This window comes from Mangifera indica, chromosome 7 (genome assembly GCF_011075055.1).
Source record: "Mangifera indica cultivar Alphonso chromosome 7, CATAS_Mindica_2.1, whole genome shotgun sequence".
Classification (NCBI taxonomy): Eukaryota; Viridiplantae; Streptophyta; class Magnoliopsida; order Sapindales; family Anacardiaceae; genus Mangifera; species Mangifera indica.
Genome location: NC_058143.1, coordinates 13,377,526 through 13,397,693, shown reverse-complemented (window position 1 = coordinate 13,397,693; position 20,168 = coordinate 13,377,526). Strand labels below are relative to the sequence as shown.

The following is a 20,168-nucleotide window of genomic DNA, read 5'->3' as shown; positions in this document are numbered from 1 at the left end:
TCAATCAACACGTGTAATTACTTATAAGAGATACATACTAAATTGATTGTGAGTTTAAATTTATAGATTTACAATAAGAAGTATCAAATTGTACTCAATCAATTAAGGTGTCCAAAATGAATTTTATTACATGATTTAATTAGAAAAAAACATTAAATCTAGATTGTCTTAATGAGGTGTGTTATATTGTATTCTCCTATCCACAAGATTTCTTCTCAAGAAACATCTCTTTATAGAAACATGTTCAAACAATTATGACCAACCGCAGAATTAGCAATCAAAGAACATCCCTTATCCTAATGTCTGTTATATGACAAAGAACACATATAGACCTTTCAACATGCAACAACGAGAAGACCTTTATTTAATAGTAAATCGATCCAAAATCTACCAAAAAATTTTTTCTATCATCCTCTATGACAACAAGAGAAAATTATCTTCTCTTTCCTAATTAAGATAATTTCGTTATTGTAAATCTTATTTGGATAAGAAATCTCTAAGGTAATTTCGTTATTGTAAATCTTATTTGAACATAAAGAGAAAAAGAGAGAGAGAGAGAGAGAACCCAAAGGAACCCTAAAGAATTTATTAAAACATAAACAAAGAACATACATACTTCATCATGTATACATCCTTTTTACGATATATCTTCTAAACAATGCTAATAACCGTTAAGTTTTTTAATACCTGAAGCCGTAAATCTTAAAATCGCATTGAACCATGTAAAGAAGTGTGTGATTTATTTATTTTCTTTCTCGTTTTATTCATACATCAATGTAATATAGGCTCTTATGATATCCTAACCACTATCTACTATTGACTTGTGCATGGTTTGGAATTATACACTCTTGTTAGTGAAAAGAAATCTCTTCAACAAAGTGCAAGTATCTAAGAAATCAAGTTCGATTTGAAATATATATAAACATGTTGAATATAGACTCGACACATAATGGATCTTACTTTGGTTTCCTAGGCCAAATATTTGAATAAATGGATATTTTAGAAATAGAATAATGAATTATTATCATGATAATTAAATCACATATCGTATTATATATTAAAAATATAATTTCTTATATCATATATAAAGTATCATATCGTACTGTATGATACAATTTTTAAAAAATTAAATAATAAAAAAACTCTAATTGATATATAATCATTTTATAAAATATTATAAATATCATTTAAAATTTAAAATTTCTTATAAACATCTCTACTATATCATCATTTTTTTTTTTAAATGTATCAATCTGTATCGATAATACGTATTGTATGATATATTCATTATATCGTATTAATTTGATACCCTCATAATATATATCGTTTTTCATCTGTATCATATTATAGGATATTAGTAACTATAATTATTACCATTTTGGGCTTGAGAATTAGAATTCAATCAACGGATATTTTAGAAGTTGAATTATTAGTCAAATATCTTGAATTACAATTCAATGAATATCGGCACATGAATTTATTGTTAACCAAGAAAAGAATTGCCCAATTGCCCTAAACGAAAGACATTCTATCACCATCAATATTTTCTTTTAGTAAATTAAAAGAAATTGCTTTTATCAATTTTGTTTATATAAGTAAAAGAAATCTGATGTGAACATTCGATCCGATGGTGTAGCTTTTGCGGGTCTTTTGTCTGGTCAAGGGAGCCCACCTATTTTATGGGTTGAGATTGGGCCGACAGCCTTTTCAATTTAGCTATTGTTCTACCGGCATGGTGTTTTGGGCCCACCAATGGGCCTACTTTGGTACAAAATATTATCAGAATAAAACAATTAAAAATTAAATGCCACATTTCTTCTCCAAAGCTCTTAGGTTCGGATCCGAGCCATGGGTTTAAATTTTTATTGAATTAGGAGGGAAAGGTGAGTGAATTGACAATAATGCCCTTATTCTTTCTAATATAGAAGTATTGCTTCTTTTTCCCTTAACTTGCATCTTGAATAACATAATTTATAAATTAATTTATTTAATTTTGATAATCATGTGATGGAAATATTTTAGTGTTAGATTGAAATGATTGTATTATTATTAAATAATAACTTGTTGCTTTGAATCTAATCAAAGTTCATCATGGAAGAGTAAGAGTGAATTGACAATAATGCCCTTATTTAATTCATAAGTACTGTGACTTTATTTATATAGTTATTTATATATGCAATTTCTTTAAACGCTTTTTTGAATCAAATTATTTTAACTAAAACTTGCATGTTGAATGTTCCAAATAATTATAACATTTTATCATTTAGCTCGTTTTTAGGTCAGTTTGTGAAATTTCAATCAACTTAAGCCACCTTATGTATGTACATGTAAGGGTTTGTCGAGGCTCGAAAGAAAAAAATTACCCGTGAATAAAAAATAATCTTAAATGGTAATCCCCTCCCGGCTTTGTGAGAAAAGAAAATCACGATTAAAATGAACATAAGCTTTTTTGTCATTATGCCCTTGTAAATTAGATTAAAGTTAATTGATCTATCGTAAACAAATGTGGTTCCCATGAATTAAAAAAAATCTTTTTCTTTAATAATTTATATCTTTGAAAAATTTAATGAGCTAGGGCATCATCCCTTATAATTGAGTGGCACTGTCCCAAATCATGAGGTGATGTGCATAGATGATGTGCTTGAATGAAGATAAAGCAATGGTCAAGTGTTCCAATTTTGTTATAAATTTGCCTACATAGAAGCAAATAAAGGGCCATTTTTCATTTCTAACTTATCTTTTCAATTAACCTTCTACTTATTTCCCAATAATTGTCTCACACATTATAAAAAATAACCCTCTCCATTAGTTTTATGGCCAAAGGACTTATTCCCACCCAAGGTTTGTTAAAACCCCAAACTAGTATTTGCAAAGTATGAAAATCCAAACTTTCACCCATGAGTTATTAAAATTAATAGAATCAATTAGTTTCAGGAGTAAAATAACCATTTAACCATAATATTGAAAATAATAAAAATTTATTTTATTTATCTCTTAGTTTAGAAAAATAACAAATTTCTCCCTAAATTAAACTTTGAAAAACTACATTTTCCTTTTTAGGTTTCATTTTCAACCCAACTTCTTCGATAATTGAAATCCAGTCGTGAGTTTTCTTTTTTTGTTGTTGTCGGTCTCCCTTCCGACTCAGTCTCACGAGTCATCTTTCGACACAATTCAATTACATAGATGATGTGTCATTATATGATTGAATATTATTTTATTTTTAATTTTAAAAATAGATTATTTTAAATTAAAAATAAAATAATATATAATCATATGATGACACATTATCTGTATACTAAACATATGTACACATAACATTACTCATTTATAATCGTGTAGAGCAAGCAATGTCAAACACTAAATCAAACTTGCTTAGAAAGTGACTTTAAATGCAAGAATAGTGATGAAACTTTTTAACATCAATGGCAATTGGTGCTTATAATTCATTTATAAGAATAAAACTTTAGGTTTGAACTAAGGAAATACGTATAAATAGACAATATTTTGACAACAGATTAAATTATCATAAGTAAATTGCTTCTAAATTAAGGAGAGATTGATTTGGTTAATTGGGTAATTATGAACAAATTAAGGTGTGCAATTAACAACATACATCAAAGATGAAAACAACATTATATTTATACACCTTTTTCATATATAGATACTTCAACTTAATTTCCTCCAAAATTTTGATTGATTTCTTGTATGTACTTAATTGAAAGCTACTTGGTATCCGTCTGTATTAATTAGATGGGTAAGCCTGAAATATAATGATCGAACTCACAATTATTATATAAAATAAATCAAGGTTTTATAAGTATGACAAATGTTCGAATTTAAGTCTTCTTTTAAAAGTTCTAGTACTCTATTAATTTTATTAATCCCTAAGATCGACGAATTGGTTTTTTATCATTGAATTTAATAAAATTTATACCTTTATAATTCACAAATTAAAATATTAAACATATTAGACATTTTAATTTGAATAATCAACTTTTTAGATCATTTGACAATAATCACGATTATAATATGATTATTCATCACATAATAATATACCGCATATGTAAGAATAAATTATCACTTAATTAATTATTCATATAATTTTAATTTAATCATCATAAACTATGACAATCGAGCTATAAATATTATTTCCAACCAATTATTAAGGTAAATGATGGTATGCATGTATGATATATTACCTAAAGCAACAAAGAATGATCTACCAAGTGTATATACGATAAAAGCTCTCTTTCAAAGTTATCTATAAAATCTCATAGATTTATAAGTGAAATAAATGGTATTTTGAAGAAATTCCAAAAAAAAGAAAAGAAAAATTAATTTGAACCCAAAATTGGATGAATGTTTTAGAGCAATGTAATGCGTACTCATTTAGATGAGTATTTGAGCTTTTAAAATATCGTGGGTGTGTTTTTGGGAAATAGTCCTCTGGCCTTGTTAAAACGGTTGGGTATCTTGGAACAACTTTTGCTAACCAAGACTAAAAATACTTAAAATCTAGTCTTCAGGATCTCATTTAGGAGTGGATTCAAATTTAACTGAGCTTAAATTTAGGCTTATTTAAACTTGACATGATTCATGAGAATCAAGTTTGAGCATATGTTAATTTGATAAGTTTTACATAGCTAAACTCGAACTGATTTGTCAAGCTTGAACTTGAGCTAATTTACCAAACTCATGCTTAGCTCGATTAAGCTTATATTGTAACTTTAATGTCTTTTTTTTAAATGTTAAACTTAGTAAATACTAAATTAAAAAAAAAATTATATTTTTAATAGAAAAAACATAAAAAAAATCAGTGAGATGAGAAAGGAAGAAAAATAGACTTATTAATAATACGTCAGTTGATTTATTAAAACTGAACTCATTTAAAACTTAAAAGTTGAAATTTAATTCTTATTTATAGTTGATAAAAAAAAAGATATTTTATATTTAATAAATTATATATAACTATTTTAAATACATAAATGAGTATACATTTTATATATATTATTATGTTATAAATGATTTTGAATTAAAGATAAAATAATACTCAATCATATTATAATCAGAATACTTCGATATACGTGAGTGGGAGTTGGTAGATGGGTGGTCATGGGTAGTGGAGATTTTTATAAAATACAAAATTTTAAGTTATTTTTATTTTATTCCAAATATACTAGAATCTATCAGATTTTATTATATATTTTGGAATTTTATGATATTTTATTTCCAAATAAACTGTCATGTAACATTTTCTTACCCAAGGTTGGACGCAAAAATTTTGTCCACCCGTATTTAGTATTAATAACATTTTCCCACTCAAATTAGAACTCCATTAACGGGAAAATTTTGACTAAAGGGACAAAAATGTAATTTCATGTTAATAAAAATTGATAGCATTTGATTCAATACACAAAGATATTTTTATTTAATCACTATAAAATTAATTACTAAGTGATAAATATTTTAACCCTTGCCAATTGATGAGTCATGAGTGGATTTAGTCAGAGAAGTGAAGAGATGAAAATGGAAACGACGATAGTTTATGGTGGAAAGAAAAGGCCGATGGTGTCAAAGATAATGATCGAAAGGATAAAAAAAAAATTTTAAAGTTAAAAAAAAAATGTAACTTTCTAAAATTAAAATATTTTAAATACAAATAAAATTATTAGTTTTTAAAATTTTTTAAAAAAATATTAAATTTATATATTTTTAATATAATTGATAAAATAATTATTTTATTTTTAATCATAATTAAAACTTTTAACTATAATAAACTTATAAATATTTATATTTTTATATCGTCATAATTGTGTTTTGCGACTGTGCAAAAACTTGGGTGGGAAGTACTCCATTGGCCTTTTATTTACATAACAAAGCGGCAAGCCCCCAAACGCGCGAGCTTCGGAACCAGGTTCGGTGTGTAGCTTTTCTCTTCAATATTAGGCTGACAGTCTCAGACTATCCAAGAAACCGAGAGAGAAAACGAGAGGAAGTTGAGAAAATTCTCATTCAAACAACACCCTTTTTTCTCATTCTCTTTCTTTATACATTGCTCTCTCTTTAATCTTCATCTTCACAAACAAAGAAATAACAGAAGCACAACTAACAAAACAAAACAATCCCAGTTTCTTTTAGTATACTTTGCATGGGAAAGCTTTGAATCCTGTGTTCAATTGAAAAGTTTTAATCTTTATCATTGTGGGGTTGCTAATAAATGGTATTTTTTTAATGGTTTTTCTTTTTTTTGTATAAGAAACAATCCCATTTTCTGTTTTAGCATTTTGATCTGTGTTCTATACTAAAGCTTAAAACTTTATTTTTGAGGCGTTGTTTTAAAGTGGTAGAGTTTCTTTGTTTTTTTGAAAAAGAAACAATTGCATTTGGTATATCTTAAATGGGGAAGTTTTAAATTTGCGTTCAATTGTAGAGATTGATTTTTTATCTTAGTGGGACTGGGGGTCATTTGAAGGGGTAGATTTTGTTGTTGTTGTTTTTTAGTTAAAGAAATGGCAACAGAACGGGTTTTGTCATTCTCTGTTGCTTCTGTTGTGGAGGATGTTCTTCACCAACACAATACAAGATCGAGGCCCATTGATTTGGCTTCAAGGAAAGATGAAGAGGCTTGTATGATCATCATTTCTTACTTCTTTTTGATGTTTTTGCTTAAATTTGATTCATTTTGAGCTCCCTTCATAGCTTGTTATTGTTATTTTTCTTTTTGATGTTCTTGTTGATCCAATTCATTGAGAATGTTCTTCTTATTGATATAGAGATACTTGCATTAATCCTGGATACTCATCCTTCTTTGACCATTCAGAGTTTATCATGGAATCTGTTTAATTTATTTGATTTGATTGCATAGAATTTGGTGATGTAATGGTCATTGGTATTCACATTAATAATGTAAATGAAAGTTGTTCAGAGTTTAGAATTAATCCATAATTTGGTTTACAAGTGTTGGGAAGATTTTGGAAATAATTCTTTTTTGGTGATTTATCTAAAAAAATTCAAAAGGTTGATAGACTGGTTTGCAGCCTTAAGAAGATATGAAGCAGCTGGGTGGCTGCGAAAGACGGTTGGAGTTGTTGGGTGTAAAGATTTGCCAGCGCAGCCTTCAGAAGAAGAATTCAGGCTTGGATTGAGAAGTGGAATAATCCTTTGCACTGCCCTTAACAATATTCAGCCTGGAGCTATATCTAAGGTATTGTTCAAGTTAAGCATGGTTTCCAATTTTCAATGAGTTTCAGAAATTCTTTTTTCCATTGTTAATTCATCTATTTGTGTTGTCGATGGCGATATCTTGCTTGTAATAAGGTGGTAGAGGGTCCTTGTGATTCTGACATCATTCCTGATGGGGCAGCTCTATCTGCATTCCAGTACTTTGAAAATGTCAGAAACTTCCTTGTAGCTGTGGAAGAATTCGGGGTTCCAGCATTTGAAGTCTCTGATTTTGAAGAGGTTAGTATTCAGTCTTTTGTACCCAGGAAAGGGGGAGTGTCATTCAAACTTTCTTCAATTTGTTTCTGATTTTTCTGTGAATTTAGCATGGACTAAGAATTGAGAAATATAATGAAATTTGTCTTGTTCATTCTGAGGAATAGGTTTAGTGATAAGGCCTATGTGGTTTTGCTCCCATAAGGTTTGGAGAAAACCATCCTCCATTCCACCTACTTGACAAAATGCAATGAATTTTCATAAGCAAAAATTATGGGGCTTGGTGGGACCCCACTTTTGAATTGAGTTCACCAGGTGGGTTCTAGGGATTTTTGGGTTATAAAAGAAGGATTTTCAATTTTTAGCACACTTTTTTTAATTTAAATTCATAATTTTGGAATTTTTAGGGTGGGAAATCTGCAAGGATAGTTAACTGTGTTCTAGCCCTTAAATCATACGATGAATGGAAGCAAAGTGGTGCACGAGGGTCATGGAAATATTCAGGAAATTTCAAACCTTCAAGTTTTACTAGGAAACCATTTATGCGGAAAAATACGGAACCATTCAAAAATTCCTTTTTAACGACCTCATCAACTGGTGAGAAGTCACTAAACGGTGAGCAGGCTTCAAATGGTGATCTTGGTCTTGACCTCAATGAAGCAGTTAGTGAGCTCTGTTGTATTTGAAAGTTTATATATCTCATGTTATATAGAAAGGAGAAAACATCTTACAAAACCTTTTTGCAATCTAATTTGCAGAGATCGTCTCACAACTTAAATATTCTAGTTCGCTCAGTTCTTTCAAATAAGAAACAAGAAGAAATTCCAATGGTAAGGGTTTCCAGGTTGTTATATTAACTTTTTTTTTTCTTGCAAAATTTCTACAGATCTCTTAAGGATCGAAATTGGCCTTTTTGTCATTTATTTGAGAGACAAAAATGACATTTGTGTTTATAACAGGTTGTGGAATCTATGCTTAATAAAGTCGTAGAGGAGTTTGAACGGCGCATGGTGCCCCAAAATGTCCTGGTCAGTGGTTGTCTTTCTTGCCAATGCAATTAAAACTTGCATTCTAGTAATTTCTGGCTTTAAGGTTCCTCAACACTTTTCTGATGTTGTTATTCTGAGAACTTCTTTGACTATGGAAATAGGGAATTTTGTTATTGAGCTTCTGTTAATGATAGAATTACTTTTGGTAATATGACAGATGAGAACAAGTTCAAAAGATATGGAAGCATCTTATCCCAACATCTCTCTTTCTAGAACTACTTCCACTGAGATAGAGGTATGTTATGAACCGGCTCAAACCACCCCAACTAACTCACACAGCTAGAGCACACGGCCAACCCACACAAACAGAATTGATTTCTAGGGGATAAAACAGAACAACTCCCAAAATGTAGTACCACTGTATTTTATATATTCTCAAAGGATAAATTCGACAATTCGAGGAGCCAAAGACCTCCCTTTTAGCCAAAAGATACCAGAAACCCAAAAACAATATAATTACTATTCTCCCTCTTCACTGACTCTCTTCCCTTTTATATACACTAAGTGAAATATCTCTTTACATCCTCTGGAATTACAACACGTGTCACCTCCCCTAGGTCCTAACAAGATAGTGCTTGCATTGTAGATTTAGTAAAATTCCAGTGACAAATTTTCGGATATTTGAATTATACATAACTTGCAAGTTGAATGTGTTTGTAATGAAGCCAAATTTTAATTGCATATGGGTGACATATTCCTATTTTGAGATGATTTTTAAGATGGATGGTAAGTTTCCCATCAATGAAAAGAAGGATGAAGATGGTGCAAAACAATTAAAAGAGAAGGGTAATCATGATGTGGAATCAGAAACCCAACTTTTGAAACAACACATGTTGGTTGAGCAACAACAAAGGAATATCCAGGTAATTTAGATTGTATATGTCTTACATTAAGAATCTTTGCACCATCTCTAAAGATTTGATTACAATTTATGTTGGTTCTTGTAGGAATTAAAAGAAACTCTACACAGTGCAAAGTCAGGAATGCAGGAATTGCAAATGAAGTACCAGGAAGATTTTAGTGCTTTAGGTATGCTTTTGAATGAATTCATGAACACTTTTTCAAGTTTCTTAAAAGAGGAAGAATATATTAAATTTTAACTTCCCTTCATAGGTAAGCAATTGCATGGTCTAGCCTTTGCTGTTTCACGATACCAGAAAGTACTTGAAGAAAACCGCAAGTTATACAATCAAGTGCAAGACCTAAAAGGTAACATCTCTAGTAGTTCAAAATTTAGTTCAAGACCAAGTTACTATTAATGTATCAAGCTTTATAACTTAGGATTTAACTGTCTTATTTTATGTTTGATTAGGAAATATTAGGGTGTATTGTCGAGTTCGGCCACTCTTAAATGGACAACCCAACTGTAGAAGTACAGTGGCTCACATTGAGGAGGGGAATATATCAATTACCACCCAGTTAAAGTACGGAAAATTGGGACAAAAAACATTTAGTTTTAACAAAGTATTTGGTCCTGCTGCAACCCAAGGTTAAGTTTCCATTTGCTCTTTCTCATAATATTTCCTTGTTAGGATTTTCTCTTAAATCTTAAGACCTCTTTTCTTTTGTTACAGTGGAGGTTTTTTCAGACACTCAAACTCTGATTCGGTCTGTTCTTGATGGTTACAATGTTTGCATTTTCGCTTATGGCCAAACAGGATCTGGAAAAACTTACACTATGGTAAGATTCTATATAATCGTTATGTTCAAAAGTGCAATAACAATCATCATTAGCCCTTTCTTTTTTTGTATCCTCCTGATTAGTCAGATGACTAATTTTGTTTCTTGTTATTTACCAATGCAGACTGGACCAAAAGAGCTTACTGAGGAATGTCTAGGTGTAAATTACAGGGCATTAAATGATCTATTTCTCCTTGCAAATCAGAGAAAAGATACCATGAGCTGTGATATTTCCATGCAAATGCTTGAAATCTACAATGAGCAAGTTAGGGATCTACTTGTGACAGATGGTCAAAACAAAAGATATCCTTTGTGACACTAATATGCTTCCATATATTGCTATGTGTTATTTTGTACATCTGATTTTCAAATTTGCATTCTTAACTGTGAAACACATTAGAAATTCGTAACAATTCTCAAAACAGAATCAATGTGCCAGATGCAAACCTTGTACCTGTATCAACAACTTCTGATGTTCTAAAGTTGATGGACCTTGGGCAAAAGAACCGTTCAGTAGGAGCTACAGCTATGAACGATCGAAGTAGTCGATCTCATAGGTCTACTTAATATTGAACTAATAGTTTTTTTGGTATTCATTCTGATGTTTAGCTATAATCGTTTCTATAAACATGTTTTATAAACAAGTATTAACTAATATATTGCATCTACTCGCAGCTGTGTGACAGTTCACGTTCAAGGAAGAGACCTGACATCTGGAACTATTCTTCGTGGATCCATGCATCTTGTTGATCTTGCAGGGAGTGAAAGAGTTGACAAGTCGGAGGTCACAGGAGATAGATTAAAGGAGACTCAACATATCAACAAATCTCTTTCTGCCCTGGGGGATGTGATTGCCTCTCTCGCCCAAAAGAATTCTCACGTTCCCTACAGAAACAGTAAACTTACTCAGCTGCTACAGGATTCACTTGGTAAGAAACTTAGTTTGCTCTTTCCTTGAAAGACATTCTCCTTCTAATTTGAATCTCCTAACCTGTTAACTGGTTCTTGTCTTTAATTAGGAGGGCAAGCTAAGACACTCATGTTTGTTCACATTAGTCCTGAGATTGAAGCCCTTGCAGAAACAATTAGTACACTTAAATTTGCTGAAAGGGTTGCCACTGTTGAACTTGGTGCTGCTCGAGTTAACAAAGAGAGTACAGAAGTGAAAGAGCTTAAGGAACAGGTTCTGACTCAATCTCATAGTCCACTATAAGCTTATAAGCATTATCCCACTTATTTTATCTCTTAATTTTTGACAATTGTGTCAGCAAAATTGTGATTTTTTCTACTTAATTGCCTGTTTTCAGATCGCCAGCCTTAAGGCAGCCTTGGCAAGGAAGGAAGAGGCAGAGCATCTTCAATATACTCGAACTAGCACCCCGGAAAGATCCAGTGTGAAGTCTAATGGGTCTTCTCCTTCTAGGTCTAGCTGGAACAGTTTAGGAGACATCTCCAGCAATCTTAGGCAATCGATGGAGGATGTTGGCAACATACAGGTATATATTGTTTCACACGATGATGTGTGTACTATTTATAAACAAAGATCTTACCAGTTGTGCTCTTTACAAAGATATATTGTGTTTATTTGGGTGTGTGTGATGCTGCTCAAGCACCATACTTTTGCTGGCATAAGCACTGTGCTAGTTGTCTCAAGCAATGTGTTTCTAATAATGTCACTCCTGTGTTGGGCAGGCCTTGCATACTAGATATGCTACTTTGTTTTGGTCCTCTCTGGATGTTGGGAAGCATGAATCAGAACAAATTAAAAAATTGGAAACTGGACTAGTATCTGATCGGACTCATTCTGTCAGGAATATAGTCTTCAGAAAGCACCTGTCCGTTGGCTTTTACTATGCATAACCTGGGATGTAGGCAGACATATAGATAAATCAGTTCGTCATGTTATTTACAGCTTGGGGGTAGGAGTTGATGTCCTTATCAGATATTTGTAACCACATGAAATCAGCATAAGTAGAATGAAATTTAAGAACCCATACAAACTTAAGTTGAAAAGTAATAGTGCTCATATGGTTTTTGTTTAGCATGGCTCCTCTAAATCCTTTAACTGGTTCCATTCATTCGTGAAGTGTATGAGATCTAACAAGAAAAATGCAATGGAATTCTATCAAAAATATTAAATTCCTTTTTGTTTCAAAGATGAAGTTTACATACATTCTGTGCAGGTCCAAAACCAATATGCAAGGCTGAGAAGGAAAAGCCTAGATCCCCAATTGCTTACAAGTTCTCCGCCCTGGACATCAAGTGGAATTCCTGTACTAAGTGGAAAGGATGATGAAAAGGAATTTTCTTCTGGTGACTGGGTTGATAAAGTCATGGTGAACAGGCTTGATTTGTTAGTTAGCGATGATAACTTGCTACGACAGCATGAACTTTACAACAGACAGTTGCCAGAAAGTTTTTGTCAGAGTTATCCTCGGGATGAAACAAAGATATACCCAGAACAACCTGTGAATAGATTGACAGCAAACAAAAAGGATATTCAAGACTACGTACAAAGGAGTCGGTATGAGATTGCCACAACTGATGAGTCTGATCCTGAGGCTGCAGCAAGTGATTGTTCGGAGCCTGACTCGCTTTGGCAATGCAGTATTCCAAAAGTTGTTTCAAATATTCCCAAAGGACCCAGCACTAAAACAAAGAAAACTCCCACCAAATCTTTTACAAGGCTTACAGAAACAAGGTAATCTCTCTCATAACTAATAGCTTATGTCATGTTTAAGCAACCATTATTGGTGCTTTACTTTTTAAATGCATGCACTCTTCTACCTACGGGACACAAGAAGCATAGTGCTAATAATGCTGTCCTTTTTTCATCTACCAAACTTGTGCATATTTCTTCAGTCTTGCCATTGTGCATTCTTCTTATACAATAGTTTCGATGATTTAATTTTATATCTTATCCTCATTTTTTGTAACCAGAAGTTTAGTTCCATCATTAATTCCTTCGCCACCAACCCGGAGACTATCCACTGGGAATGCTCCATCCTTGCTCAAGCCTGGAAGACAGCCATTTCTTGTTGATGGGAAGCGAAAAATGGGACATGCAAAGTGAATATACCATAGTGCAGTGTGCAGAGAAGTGATTTTTTTTCTTTTCGTTTTTTCCTTTGTGTACCATTAAGTAGTCATAGGAAGAGAGGGCGGAAGGGCAGAGAAAGAGAGGTTTTCATGTAGGCAATGTTCAAGGTGCCTTTGTTTCTTGGTGGTGATCTTGATACGCTTGGTGTCCCGCTTTGTTGATTTCAATTTGCTTATATGGGTGATGACTTTGTAAATTCTCCCTTTTTTTTGTTGCTCCACTTGTTGTTTCTCGTATTAGAAACAGAAAGAAATCATTTACCAAATGAGAAAAAGATACTGTTTACAATTTCCTTGTTTTACATGATAAAGAGTTTCCTAGTACTACCTACTTGTTTTAATTGAATTTCTGATTCAACAAACGAGCTTCTGGTTGGCAGATTTCGCAATGTTATTCAATATATCTCCTTTTATTAAGATAATTATCTTTGTTTTAATATTTTCATGTGGTCAAACAGTAAACAATCCGGTGATTATTCAACATAAGTTGATTTGGAATAAGATTGTTTTACATATCCACCATCAAAGAAATCCTAAGTCTCGCAAAAGAACAATCCCTAAAGAATCCAATGATTGATATACAATAATGTTACCCTAATAACATGTAAGTTTTCTGACTCCAGTGAATCTTCAAAATGCCATTACCATATGAAAAGCTAGAAAAGATAACAGATGCAGAAGATGTTCAAACATGCCAGGCCAATCATCCTGATCAAACCACTACATTTATATTACAAGCAACTCCTACATACAGAATATGTCAAACCGATTTGCCTTCACTAAAGTTTAAGTTGAAAACTAATACCTATTTAAGGCTGCCCTACATATATGAGAATTCGATAATGAAACCAGAATTTTTTAAGCGCTACTGATATCATCAAACAGATAACTATATATTTCCATCAAACATGTAACTATACATATTCCTCAAATTCAAATAAAGATGATTAAGCTTATCCCAGATCTTGTTGTGAAAATAGAACCTTTCTACAAAGGTACGCTTTTCCAAGGCCGCCTTCTCAAAAGAGAACCTGTCTACATAAGCAGGTGGACCAGTAGATGTCACGGTATGTTCAATCATAACTCCCTTGAGACAATTCTGCCAACATGAGACGGGGCAGGATTGACAACAACTAGGAGTCTCTCCTTCATGAGTAAGCTGCTTCTTGTATGAGAACTGAACACAAAAATGTAATAGCAATAAACAACAATTCTTGTATAGAAAAGGGCATTAATTAAAGATCCAATTTTTTTGCCCTGTTTTCTTCTAGATAGGAATCAGACCGCTACTCAGTAGTTCAGCCGAGCCACTGATGACATATAGTCCAAAAATAAAAATTTCAACCTAATTCCATCTAAAAGTACATAATACATGATAAGAATATGTTGATTTCAAAAACTAGCATGTTATCATCTACATCAACTATCTTTTATCCTTTGATTTATCACACTCAAGATCTTTTATTTGAGGAAACCTTAACCTCCTTGAAAATGAAAGGTATAAACATAATTTTAAAAAAAAAGTTTAATCAATCAAATCTCCTAATAAAACCTCAGTATATACCAAGTCTTGAATTTGTTAATATAATATATCCAGTACCTGAAACAAATACTTATGACTGTAAACTAAATTAAAATTCATCGATATAGTCTCTGTATGAGGTGAAAGCCAGAGCAAGCTATCCATTAGTTCTGGAATTGTGAAATCCAGCAGATCACCATCTATTTGAAGGTTCAAATGTTTGACCCCGGATAAAGGAGGATGTAAGATTTGCCTCCATTCACTAGGAATAATGGCAATCTTTAAAATGAAAAACGAAAAAAAAAGAGGAAGTTAGAGCTTCAAAACATATGATAACAAATTACTCATAGGAGAATATTTACTAAAAAAAAAAACAGGAGGATAGTAAATATAGATGTACCTCACCCGTGCAGCTTTGTAAAGTCAGCACTTCAGAACACTGATTAAAGTTTGCAAGAAGTTCAATGTACTTAACTAAAACCTGAGTACCATCATAACCATAGATGTAGAGATCAGTTTTTGACAAAGCCATAGCATTTGAAGTAAAGTATATTGGATGACCCTTAAATTTGAATATACTTAAATTTGGAGTCTCAAGCTTTACTTCAACCAAAGCAGATCCACTGATGATCAATTCCTTAAGACTAGGACTTGAAATACTAATACTCTTTAACTCATGGCAATTAGTTATGCTTAAGAACTGGAGGACCAAAAAGTGTTGGATTACATTACACAACCAATCATCTGTTATTGAAAGCTCCACTAATAATAAGCATTTCAGATTCTCACAAGATACTACATCGATCACACATGTTATCATTTCAGCAATAGTTACTGAATGAACATTCAATGCTTTGATCTCCACCTTATCGAGTTCATCATTGTTACTTACCTTCACTTCATGTAGTTTGCTAAGATTAAATAACTCTAGGCTTTTAAAACCTTTAGATGATTCAATTGTCAGATACTCAATCAACGGGCACCTAGAAAAGAGATTCCTAATCATTTGATCATCTGCATAAACATCCACCAGACTCAGTTTTCTCAGGTACAACTGCACACTAATTCTTGGATGGGACAGCTTACAGCCAGATAACTCTAGCACATTAATGGATTTTGCACAAAAAACAATTTGAGGCAAATTGTATCCTCCCCAGAAAAATGGAAACCGAAGTTTAAGCTCTTTGACATTACTTCCAATTGCAAAGCAAACACATCGATTTACCAATGCTGCAAATTCTGGATCATTCCAAAAACAAGACAAGCTTACCACAAGTTTCCTTATACTTATCATCTCCATGTGACGGTTTAGTAAAGTTTGCTCCATACACTTCAACACCTCTTTTACCCTTCCAAAATAACCGTGAGTGTGATCATTAAGTACTAAAATTGGACATGTGTGCCATGTTTCTTTCCATCTTTTAGACAATACACTAGTTCGAACAGCTTGCTTCAGTGACACAAATGACAAAATATGGTGCAATATGGAATCCGGCAATGAAGATATTCTGTCCACATGATCAGTACTCCCCTCCATTACATCACAGCCTGAGTAGCCTATAGAATGAAAAAGTTCAAGAAATATTATTAGAAGACAACTAATTTTAAGTGATTCTTAGATTGAATACATTTAATCACTTAGAGGTTCTGTCCTATGGTTGACTAAAAAGCAATGAACCCAAACACAAAAGAAAAACAAAGTCTTCGTAACTAAAAACTTCGTCCCCTGCGAAAATCTAAAGGGAAAAAAAGCTATTGCTGTGTTCTACAACTACATGATACTAAAACACAAATATATAGAAAGATTAAGGAAAAAAATTGAAATTGAAATTGAAGAAAAGACAGTACCTTTTATACGAAAAGAAATGATTTCCGAATTAGGCACAAAAAGTTGTTACATTTGAGAGGATGTATAATCTTCGGGTTAGGGTTTTTGGGAGGGAATGTTTTCAGGTTAGTAGAAATAGACCCTCCAGCACATAAGAAGAGGAACGGAGGCATTAGGAAAACCACGCAGTTGAGGGGGGCCTTTCATAATTTTGATTAGGAAGAAGGACTAGTTCCCACCAGAATTATATAATTTTAAATATTGATTATAATTTAAAAAATAAAATATTTATATATTCTTCCCACAATTAACTTTATATATATATATATATATATATATATATATATATATATATATATATGAAAATTATTTTATCTTTAATTTAAATTTTTTCAATCATATAATGATACATTATTTTATATTTAAATTATATATAAAAAATATATATATATAATTTTATTATTATCGTTGATCCTTTTAACTCTCCCGAATCCTTCGTGACCTTGTGCCTGCAAAAGCCACCATCCATAACACAAACCAAGACACAAACTAGTCCAAGAAGCATGAAAACAAAGGACTAGTTCCCACCAGAATTATATAATTTTAAATATTGATTATAATTTAAAAAATAAAATATTTATATATTCTTCCCACAATTAACTTTATATATATATATATATATATATATATATATATATATATATATTATTGAAAATTATTTTATCTTTAATTTAAATTTTTTCAATCATATAATGATACATTATTTTATATTTAAATTATATATAAAAAATATATATATATAATTTTATTATTATCGTTGATCCTTTTAACTCTCCCCAATCCTTCGTGACCTTGTGCCTGCAAAAGCCACCATCCATAACACAAACCAAGACACAAACTAGTCCAAGAAGCATGAAAACAAAGAATAGCGAGGCTCCAAAGACAATTAAAACAATTTCAGCTTTACCAAGACCACTTTGATTATGATCACAAGATCAAAGACAATTGACATAGAGACTGGGATTACTCAAGAAAGATAACACAAATGAGTCTAGAGGATATGTGGAGTGATCCCACGATACATTAACCTCCATTAATGATTGAAGTATTTTGAAGTTGTTCATTTATTTGAATGATTTTGACTAATGCGCATCGAAAGAGCTTGGACGATGGCGGAGTTGTGCAAAATTCCGATTCGGGTGCGTGACATTCGCATTGCACACAATCACTAGAGCGAGATCTTGAATATCTCGAATCATCTAATAAAGTATACAATGAAGACACTTTTGACATTCTACTCGACATTAGAGGAGAGCTAAAGGGATGTCGTGATCGTAGGTGTAACTCCGATGGAGGATTTGTTTGCCTAAGATTTATGGGGATCAATATTTTTTGTCAACAATTGGTAATTTGTACAAGGATATCAAATGAGAGAGGTAGCAAATTGTGGCTGGTGAGGTGGCTTTCAAGTGGGAGATATTATTCTTTCTATTGCTTATGAAAAATGTCTAATGCCCGGTGGACTAATTTTTTTTTATAAATTTATCATTATTATATAATTGAATGATTATTTTTTACTTAAATTTTAATAAAATAATAATTTTTTATCTTGAAGCATAAAAATTTTATTTTCTCATTTATCTATTAAATTTATTAATAAATTTTTTTTTTTATATAATTGATTTAAAAACAAAAAAAAAGCTAAACAATAGTTTGCCCCACTAAGCATACACCATCAAAGGTTGGGAACTTATATATATATATATATATATATATATATATATATATATATATATATATATATATAGTCAACTTAATTCAGTTAACACATACCATTAAAATTGGTATCTTGTTATCTATATATGTAATAATCAAATATTTTCTAATTTCACCCAAAAAAAAAATCAAAATGAATTGAATATTAATCCTAACTTTTGAAAATCATATAAATAAATGGGTGATACATGTCAAAAAATGCCCAACTTGAGGACAAATCGGTCATTTTATCCTCAGGATTTGCCACTCTTACCCCGAAAATTTAGAACAAAAATGTCATCATCAAATACTTTGTCTTGATATCACTAACTTTTCCTGCTGCATCTGGATTGCTCTACCAATCATATCAGGGGTTTACTTATAATTTTTGGATTTTTGGGCCAAAGAGCTTATTCCCACCCAAAGCATTCTCGTATTTAAAGTTTTCATCCTTAAATTTTAAAAAATTTATTGACCTACCCCATAAAAGATTAAAATTAATAGAATCTAACCATAAAAAATAACCATTTCCCCTATACTAAGTTTTAAAAAATAATATTTCCCTCATAGGGTTTAGTTTTTAAACTCTGATATCATCTCTGACGTCATTATTTGTAGTCTCTCTTTCTCGATGTTTTCTTTCTTTCTAGTAATCTTTCTTCTCTCATTTAGACGTTTAACTTGAGTTGAATGAAGTTGGAGAGATGAAAATGAAGATGGAGATCTCAACTTCTTCTAGGAAGATGAGAAAGATGCTCATTTTCTTCTAGAAAGACAAAGAGTTTCGTCTTCTTGATGAAGCTTTTCACCTTTACGACTTTATTCGATGTCGATTGGATATCTAAGTGAGAGGAGAGAAATCGTGAGTAAGTGTCTAGAGAGAGAGATCACTGACAATGATGTCAGAGTTTGAAAACACAACTTTAGAGGGGAAAATGTTATTTTTTAAAACTCAACTAGAGGTGTGCGCGGTCCGGTTTGATGCAGTTTACAATATTTTTCAACCCAAATTGAAAAAAACAGTTTGAAAAAATTTCAAACCAAACCAAACCATTTAAAATTACAAAGCAAACTGAAAATATACGGTTTGATGCGGTTCGATTTACAGTTCAAACCCAATAAAAAGTATTCACTTTCAATTTTTCAAATTCAAGAAAAAATAAATAAATAATAACCATGATTAAAAAACATAATTAGTGAAAAATCATCATTGATGTCTTCCATATGTGAAATTTAATAAAATTATAATAATACTATCATAAACATAGCATGTTTAATTTATAGTAATAGCATCATAAACACAAACCTAAAACAAAGCACATTCAACATATGGCCAAGAAAAAAAACTTTTTAATTTTCCAAAAAAAAAAAACTTGCATATACAAGTAGCACCACTTCTTGATAACATAACTATGGACACATTTAGAAAGGATACAAGAATCTCCACATAGAAAGTAAAGAAACAAATAAACAGAAATAGCATAAAACATTTTAAAGCTGATTTGTAACACACCCATCAGGGAAATTGTAGCCTTTTCCTGGCTCCAAATGCCCTAATTCGATAATCTGCATGCATGCATCCAACCAATGCCCAACTAAGTACAACCTGCACAAGCAGAAAAACTAAAAGTGCAGTAACATGAAAGACCTCATAAACAAAAACTAATAATTTAATCATAAAACAAAGAAAATTTATATAATTAAAAATTCAATTCTTTGAACAAAACCCAATAATTCATTACATTTAATACCAAATCATGTCATCATAAACACATAAAATTCACTATAAATTAGT

The 20,168-nt window shown here is 31.5% G+C and overlaps 2 protein-coding genes across 3 annotated transcripts; one reads left to right on the top strand and one right to left on the bottom strand.

Moving 5' to 3' along the window:
* Window positions 1–5,962: 5,962 nt before the first annotated feature.
* LOC123221146 (kinesin-like protein KIN-14G) lies at window positions 5,963–13,570 on the top strand. The gene is made up of 19 exons (XM_044643869.1): window positions 5,963–6,630; window positions 7,041–7,207; window positions 7,321–7,464; window positions 7,848–8,102; window positions 8,199–8,270; window positions 8,400–8,468; window positions 8,647–8,724; window positions 9,209–9,352; window positions 9,437–9,518; window positions 9,603–9,698; window positions 9,802–9,978; window positions 10,064–10,170; window positions 10,294–10,472; window positions 10,565–10,726; window positions 10,845–11,098; window positions 11,189–11,352; window positions 11,477–11,665; window positions 12,353–12,870; window positions 13,110–13,570. The coding sequence occupies exons 1-19, from the start codon at window positions 6,513–6,515 to the stop codon at window positions 13,240–13,242; spliced, it is 3,108 nt and encodes a 1,035-aa protein (XP_044499804.1). The 5' UTR covers window positions 5,963–6,512; the 3' UTR covers window positions 13,243–13,570.
* Window positions 13,571–13,950: 380 nt separating this feature from the next.
* On the bottom strand, window positions 13,951–16,837 carry LOC123221147 (F-box/FBD/LRR-repeat protein At1g13570-like). Of its 2 annotated transcripts, XM_044643871.1 has the most exons (5): window positions 16,639–16,837; window positions 16,061–16,347; window positions 15,191–15,271; window positions 14,869–15,069; window positions 13,951–14,445 (listed from the first exon to the last, which is right to left on the bottom strand). In XM_044643871.1, the coding sequence occupies exons 2-5, from the start codon at window positions 16,325–16,327 to the stop codon at window positions 14,158–14,160; spliced, it is 837 nt and encodes a 278-aa protein (XP_044499806.1). In that variant the 5' UTR covers window positions 16,328–16,347; window positions 16,639–16,837; the 3' UTR covers window positions 13,951–14,157. The 2 variants fall into 2 exon arrangements, with proteins under 2 accessions (XP_044499806.1, XP_044499805.1); XM_044643870.1 differs by having other exon boundaries at window positions 15,191–16,347.
* Between the last annotated feature and the right edge of the window lie 3,331 nt (window positions 16,838–20,168).